Below are 9,290 nucleotides of genomic sequence, written 5' to 3'. Positions count from 1 at the left end.
TATATATATATATATATATATATATATATATATTATTAAATATATATAATATATTATATATATTTATATATATATATATATATATATATATATTATATTAATATATATATATATATTTTATATAATATATATCTCTTTTACGGGAGGTCATGTCTGAGCCGCCGTGGTACAGCGTGTAAATAATTGTAGTTTCATGTTGTGATGCTCTTGAGTGAGGGACTGGTAGGGTCCCAGTTCCTTTTCCCCGGAGAGTGCCGGGTACCTTTTTAGGTAATGATTCTCTCTATTTTATCGGGCTTGGGACCAGCACTGACTTTGGGCCGCCCGGCCCACCCAGTGGTAGGTAGCAATCAAGGTGAATTCCTTGCCCAGGGAAACACGCGCCGTCCAGTGACTCGAACCTCGAACTCAGATTGCCGTCGTGACGGCTTGAGTCCCACGTCTAACCATTCGGCCACCGCGGCCCCATATAAATATATATATATATATATATATATATATATAAAATAATATAATATATATATATTTATTATATATATATTTTAAAATATAATATATATTTTATTTATAATATTATATTTTATATTTTAAAACTATATATTTATTATTTATATATATATATTATATATTATATATTTATATTAAAATATATTTTAATATATATATATATATAATATATATTTATAATATATATATTATCTATTATAAAATATCTATATTATATATATAATATTTTATATATATAAAATTTTTATATATATATATATATATTATATATATATATATGTGTTTTTATATATATATTTTTATATATATAAAATATATATATTATATATATAATTATATATATATATATATATTATAATATATATTTTTTATATATATCATAAATATTAATATATTATATATATATTATATATATATATTATATATATATATTTATATAACTATATATCAAAATAATTATTTTTATTTTATCTCTTAATATACTTATCCACATTCTTTACGAATTTGTTATTTTATTAATCATATATCTTATTACCAATAATTCTTGCTTAACCATCTAGTAAAATAGTAATTTCCTTAAGGGCAACGGCCAGCCTTAATCAACCCCGAACTTAGTTCAGTGTGAGTCTTGATCTGATATTCTTACCATTCTTCCAAATGCGGCCCTTTATATATGTTAATTATCTTATGTATATTTATGTTTTAATGTATTTTAATATAATTTATAATATATTAATATACTATATATATATTATAATTTATATCATTTTTATATACTATTATATATATATGTATATATATGTATATATATTTAATATAAAATTATATATATATATATATATATATATATATATATATACATATATATATATATATTATATATAATATATATTTTATATATATATATATATAGAATATATATATATAATATATATATATATATATATATATATTATAATATACATATATTTTATAAAATGATAATATCATATAATATATATAAATATATATATATATAATCTTATATATATAATCTTTATAAATTCTTTAATATTTATAATAGGCAATACAGAAGGGGGATCTATATTATTATCTGGTTTAAGATATATTTTATTATATATATACTTTTATAATTATTAATGTTTCTTTTATCTATATAAAATATAAAATTAATAGATTATATAATTTAATATATATAATATATTTATTTAAAATATTATATATAATATCATATAATAATATAAAATAATATATATATTATATATATATAATATATGATATATATATATATATATTTTATAAAAATATTTTATATTTGTTATACTTATCATATTTAATATAATATTATCATATATATAGTAATATTATTTAAAAATACATTATAATACATATTATACCTATATATCTTAATCTCCCATCCATCTTATTTTCAATCATATCTTAATAATATCTATATTATATTATTTTTCCCTTCATAATTAATTACTCTATTCTTTATATTATAATTATATATTTTTATTAAATTATTATTATTTAATATATTAATAATTTTAAAATATATATATATTATATACTAATTCAACATTAAAAATTATATATATAAATATATTTTCATCTCTCTTTTAAACCACTTTCTCATAACTTCCTCCTTTTAATTCTTTTTCATTCTATTTATTTTTTATATTATTATTGTCTTTAATGGTTTCTATATATATATTGTTTTATGTATTATATATATTATTTTATTATATATTATATCTATTTAATATATATTTATAATATATATTTGATATTATATAGATATATATATATATATATATTATATATATATATATAAGATAATATATAATATATATTATATAATAAAAAATATATATTTTATATATATTATATATATATATATATAATAATTTTAAAATATATATATATTTTATCTATATAATATTAAAATATATATATATAATTAAAATTTTATATATTATATTTATAAATTTTTATTCAAAATTATTAAAATTCTATATTATATTAAATATAATATAATATTAAATATAAAATTTAATAATATATTGATATATATATAATATATATATAATATATATATACTATATATATATTAAATAATTTTATATATATATTTAATATATATTAAAAATATTATTATATATATTTAAATTATTATATGTATTAAATATATTAATATATAGTATTTAAATAATATATATAAAATATTATAATAAATAAATTTATGATAAGTATAAACAATAAATATAAATCAATAAATCATTCCAGGAAAAATAATTATTTAAAAAATTTATATATATTATAAAATATTATTTTAATTTATTATAAATATATCTATTATATTTATATAATAATTTATCATTTAATTTTTTTGTATTTTTTAAATAAAATATTATATATAAATTCTATATTTATATAATAATGTTTTGTATTCAATAATTAAGTATTTTAAAAGATCGAAGAGATGTTTCCTTAGTAAGGAATTCATTGATTACTAATTTAAACAACCTTTTGTTTGGCCCTTTTAGAGTCATGATTAAGGTTTACAAAGGTCCCGGTAAAAGTTGTAAATTTTTTAACCCAAAAAAGGTACTCAGAAGGATTTTTTAGAATAGGAACTTTTAGGGCTCTAACCGTTTTAATATCCCAAGGCATAAAATGAACCCTTTTATTTTAGTTTGAATTTGTGTTTATAGTATAAATTAACATATATTTTTGAAGATCATACAACTATGTTTTTGATTATTAGATAAAATGAATTTTATATTTAATTATTTTTTATTTCCCTTAATATTAAAACATTATTAATAATGTATTTAAGGTAAAATTTTTTATATTAAAAAAAATATATTATATAGTATTCTAATTTCTAATAATATTTTCAAAAATTTTAAAATATTAAATTATGAGTAAAAATTCTATATGATATTAAAAATATTTTTATGTACCAAGTTATTTAAAATTAAACAATTTTTTATTTGTTGTTGTTTACTGTTGATTAATGTTTTCTATTAGAAATAGAGAATCCGTTACAGTTTTATTTGTAAAAAGTAAACTCAGAATTTTAATACACCCAATTATGATTTCTTGATTTTTATTATTTGTTTTTTGTTTAAATTATATATGTATTTTTTTTACTAATAAATCTTTAATTTAGTTTTGAAGAAGTTTTGTTGTGTATAAACCTAGTAAAACATTAAATAGTTTGGTAAATTAATCATTTAAACGCCATCCAACTTGTTTCCTTTGATTTTTAATAAAAATGGCTTTTTGTTGTTTTCAGTATTTGTTGTTATTCATGTAAAAGGAATAACAATGTATATTTTTTCCAATATTTTATACATTTATTTAAATCTAGTATAAACAATATTCCATTATTAATTGTTTATGGAAAATTAATACTATGTAACTCAATCTGATTATTAATTTATACACCAAAAACATATAAAATCATGTTATTTCATCTACATTAATTTTCTTATTAGTACATAACTATAACCCATGAATATTCTTTATGTGGGTTTTTAAATACAAAATTACTATTACAGTCCAATTATGCAAGTTTTGTTGAACTTTTTAAATTTAAAATTTTTATTTTTATGAAGTTCAATTCTACCATTTTATTATAGCAAAAATATCACTGTAATTCGTTTGATATGAAGAGTTGTTTAATATAATTTCATACACACAATCCACATCACTCACAAATTTTCATAATCAAACATAAACTCATTAAATACATCCATCAATGCAATTTTTCCTTAAGTTTTTTTGAAAGCAGGTTTATAATTGAAAAGATTAAATTCCTTTTGGTTTTTTTATGAATATTTCATGATTTAACAAACACATGGCATTTCGCCTTCATTCAACAAAGAAAAGGAAGAAAAGCCAGAAAGAAGCAAAAACAAGAAGGGAAAACAGGAAAACAAACAGAACCTACAAACCTTTTCCCTTAACCGCCATTGTTTACTTGTATTGGTACCAATGCTACATTTTTCCCAGTAATTTAATATGTTTTTCTTTTTTTGATTTGCAATATAAATGGTTTATATTTTACCAGTAAACATTTAGCTTTAATGTTAAATAACAAGTTTCATGAAAAGAAATAATTTATTAAATAAATTACTTTAAAAAAAAAAAAAAAGGATAAGCCCAAATTGCTTTTTAAAAAGAAAAAAAGAGAAAGGAGAAGAAAAAATCCAAAAAAAAAAAAAAAATTTTATTAGATAGTTTTTTGGTCCCCCCTTTTCTGATCCAGTTTTTAAAAACTACAAAGGGGTTTTCCCAAATTGGGGGGGGGTTTTGGGGGGGGGTTGCCCCCTATAAACCCCCATTTATGGATTACTAGTAATTTTTTGTTGTTATACTTTTTTTTTTTTTTACTTTTAAATATGAGAGTAAAAAAAAAAAAAAAAACCAGCCCAAGTGTGGTCATTTTAGGCTGCCCCCAGTCCTGGGGCTTTGGTCATGAGAACAGCTGGTTTGGAGGGTCCAACCAGAAAGCAGTTCCAGTGGGTGAAAAAATTGAAACCCATCACTCTCATATTTCAGCTAAAAAAAAAAAAGTAATAACAACAACAATTACTAGTAAGTCCTGTGGTATTGCATATGGCACCACACTACAAGGGGTGACAACATGGCTTTATCTCAAATGAAGGGTTACTTCAGGCTAGTCTCTCTCTCTCTCTCTCTCTCTCTCTCTCTCTCTCTCTCTCTCTCTCTCTCTCTCTCTCTCTCTCTCTCTCTCTCTTGGTAAAATGTAACTTGGGCTGTAAAATGTTCCACTCACTGGTGTTTTGGTCTACTCAAACCCATCACTTGCATTCATCAGACCTCAAAAACAGAGAATATATATAATCAATTGTGTGTCAAATGTATTGGTACTGCTGTTAACAAAAACTGTTAAGGAAAAATGGTGCAGTGTGTGTGTGTTGTGTGTGTGTGTGTGTGTGTGTGTGTGTGTGTGTGTGTGTGTGTGTGTGTGTGTGTGTGTGTGTGTGTGTGTGTGTGTGCTGCGTGTGCGTGTGCGTGTGCGTGTGCGTGTGAAATGTCTGCACATAGATGGCTCTGCTAGTACTTGGCCACAAAGGAGTCAATTAGTAGACCTTGTGACTTTACCTGATTTCACCTTTCCATGATGATGATGATGATGATGATGATGATGATGATGATGATGATGATGATGATGATGATGATGATGATGATGATGATGATGATGATGATGATGATGATGATGATGATGATGATGATGATGATGATTACTACTACTACTACTTCTACTAATGCTATGAATATTAATGGCATTATTTTTATTATAGACATTATAATTACTATAATGTTATAGACATTGGTAACAGCAATATAAAATAATGTTAAATATTTTTGAAAATCAAGGAAAAAGGTAGAGGCGAGACAGGCAGTACTTGTAATTTGCTCATTGGTGACTTAGTACAAATGTAGCCATCTGTGTGTAAAAACAAATAATAGAGTAACACAGCCCATGGCATGGGTTAAGAAAAGGATTTAATGTAACTGAACTTCAAGTACCTATTTTAATGCTTTTAGCCTAGTGTTTTCATAGACCAACTAGAGTCAATTGCTTGCTTGCTATAAATGTTAAAGAATCAGAAAGAACCTGTAGAGTAGTAGACACAAAAGGCTACTAACCATTTAACAACACTAAATTAAAGTTTTAATAAAGGAAAGAAATATGAACACAGTCATTTGCAAAATGTAATGGTATGTACAATATTATATACAAATAAAACTAGCAAACAGACATTTACATCCACTATTTACATAATATATGGAAACAGTCATGTCAAATACATATCCTAGATAAATATCTTTTAACAATCTCAAATCTCAGCAAAAATAATATTTCAATATTCATAAGTTTACATGCTTTGCATATCTTATGCAGAATATCTTTTACAGTGCGTCATAACCATTTCTTCTTTATTTTTAATATCTTATATTTTGAACACAGAACTATGCTTTATGAAATTTAAGCAATACTGGTATATCATACTAGCTGCTCAGCAATCTTCTTCAAGCTATAAACTCACCTTTTAAAATACAAGTAAAAAAAAAATAATAATAATAAAAATTAATAAATAATAAAATAAATAAATAAAAATAAATCAGAAACTTGCATTATGTTGCTGTATATCATATAATAGTATAACATGTAGTTGTACTAGCACCCTACAAAAAAATTAATCATGTTAATATTGCATATACTTACATATAAAAAGCACAACCATGGGTAAAGTAACACATGAGAATAAAACATTGGTATCATCTTTACTAATAGTCTTCATTGCGGTATCATTATAACAGGATTATGAGTTACATTAGTATAGTATCATCCTAGAAAACCACAATCACATTGTCTGATCTCTGTTCTATTACTGAGATTTTAAATAAATGTATACATTTACTTGGGACCAGAGGAGCCCATTGTTATTCCTAGTTAATCATGAAATCACTAAACATAAGTAAAAACAACAAAATGCATATTAACTTAGTTTTCTAATATACACAAGACACCTTCCTTCACCTAAGGAAAGCATTTCTGCATTCTGAATGGATGTCATTTTACACATTAGATTTAATGTGTATTATGCAACATTTACTGATTGTGAATAGCTAGGAATTTTTGGCATCATGACAAACTACATATCCTTCCACATAATACAAAACAACATAGCAAATGTAAAGATTCATTCTGTAAAAAAAATGAAGGTAGCATATGTATACTTCCATACAAACAACAAACAAATAATTATTTGTACAATAGTCTCAGCAAACCTCATTAATATGGACTGTATATTAGTCCTTGGGAGGAGGCTGGTTTTCTTCTGCAGTTCCTAAAACATCTTTCTCTACTTCATCTAAACTGATATTCTGGGACTTTAATGCTTTCTGAAAAAGAAAACAATGATGAAGTTAACAAACATAAAATAGGTATCGTATGGAGATGATGGTGTAAATAAACATTTAATACACATTTTTACATAACTGTATTAAGAGATTTTTGCTCATGAAACAATTATATATCTTTGAATATATAAGAATTATCTGTAGAATATTTTTTATATGAATTATACAAATACACCTGTATGTACATGCACTCTCTCTATCTGTTTCTCTCTTTTACTATGACATAAACCAAATAATCTGAAAACCGACTCCAAACTTCACTTTTGTACTTAAAATCAAAGAACATAGTTGATGGCGTTCTCAATGAAATACATGTGTTAAGTTTTTACAGTAAACACAAAAATCTCAAAACTTGATAAAGATGTTTCATTATTTGAAAATTACATGTGATATTTAAACAGGTCACAGTAGCAGCAATCTAACAAAGTTACCTATTGTTTTATTAAAATCCTCTGAGTACCCAACTCTTTTTTTAACTACTTATAAAATTGTTGAACTGGCACCATTTCTGATGAAAACTTAATCAGGGGTACCAAAACGCACACACAAAAATATGTTTATGTTTGTTTATATTACTTACATACATATATTATATATATATATATATATATCTATATATATATTTTATTTTATATATATATATATATAATATTTTATATATATATTTATATTATATATATTATATATATATATATATATATATATAATATATATTATATATATATTATATTGTTTTACGTAGGTTTCATGTCTGAGCCGCCGTGGTCACAGCGTGATACTTAATTGTAGTTTTCATGTTGTGATGCTCTTGGAGTGATACGTGGTAGGGTCCCCAGTTCCTTTCCACGGAGAGTGCCGGTACCTTTTTTAGGTAAAGATTCTCTCTATTTTTTTCCGGGCTTGGGGCCAGCACTGACTTGGGCTTTGCCCGCCCACCCAGTGGCTAGGTAGGCAATCAAGGGGAAGTTCCTTGCCCAAGGGAAACAACGCGCCGGCCAGTGACTCGAACCCTCGAACTCAGATTGCCGTCGTGACAGGGTTGAGTCCGACGCTCTAACCATTCGGCCACCGCGCCCCCATATAAATATTATTATATATATATATATTATATATATATATATATATATAATTTATTTTATTTTATATATATATATTTTTATATATTATATATATTTTATATATATATTTATATATATATATATATTTATTTTAAAATATTTATTTATATATATAATATATATATCTATATATTTTATATATTATTATATATATATAAAATTTTTATATATATATATATATACATTTTTATATATATATTTATTTTTATAATATAATAATATATAAATATATATATAGATATATACATATATATAATATATATATAAAATCCATATATATATATAATATATAATATTAATTATATATATATATATATAATATACTTATTATAAAATAATATATTTTTATATATATATATATATATATTAATATATATAGTTTTTATATTTTTTATCTTTAATAGTTCATTCTATTAAATATATATATTTTTTCATTGTATCCTTACTATAAGTTAGGGTTCCCCTTCCTTAGAGATGCCTGTTACTTTTTATAATCATTTTTTGGCCTTTGGGACCGCACTGATTGGCTGGTTTCCCCCGGTGGCTAGTTTAGGTATCATGTTCTTGCCGGGAACAACGGGGGGCCCCCGCCGGTGATCGAAACCCTGGAACTCAGATTGCCGGTCGTGAACCCGTTCCTTGAAATCTTTAATATTCTACCATTCGGCCATCGCGGCCTTATATATTGTATATATATGT

The 9,290-nt window shown here is 23.2% G+C and overlaps 1 protein-coding gene across 2 annotated transcripts in view; it reads right to left on the bottom strand.

Moving 5' to 3' along the window:
• Window positions 1-6,247: 6,247 nt before the first annotated feature.
• The window catches only part of LOC119576215 (TP53-regulated inhibitor of apoptosis 1-like), an 8,132-nt gene continuing 5,089 nt past the window's right edge, over window positions 6,248-9,290 (bottom strand). For both annotated transcript variants that reach the window (XM_037923802.1, XM_037923803.1), the window contains exon 3: window positions 6,248-7,455. In XM_037923802.1, coding sequence (XP_037779730.1) covers window positions 7,363-7,455 — 93 coding nt within the window. In that variant the 3' untranslated portion in view covers window positions 6,248-7,362. The remainder of the gene's footprint in view (window positions 7,456-9,290) is intronic.

The sequence above is a fragment of the Penaeus monodon genome, chromosome 8 (genome assembly GCF_015228065.2).
Source record: "Penaeus monodon isolate SGIC_2016 chromosome 8, NSTDA_Pmon_1, whole genome shotgun sequence".
Classification (NCBI taxonomy): domain Eukaryota; kingdom Metazoa; phylum Arthropoda; class Malacostraca; order Decapoda; family Penaeidae; genus Penaeus; species Penaeus monodon.
Note: the sequence above shows the minus strand (reverse complement) of the source record. Positions and strands in the feature narration are given on the sequence as shown.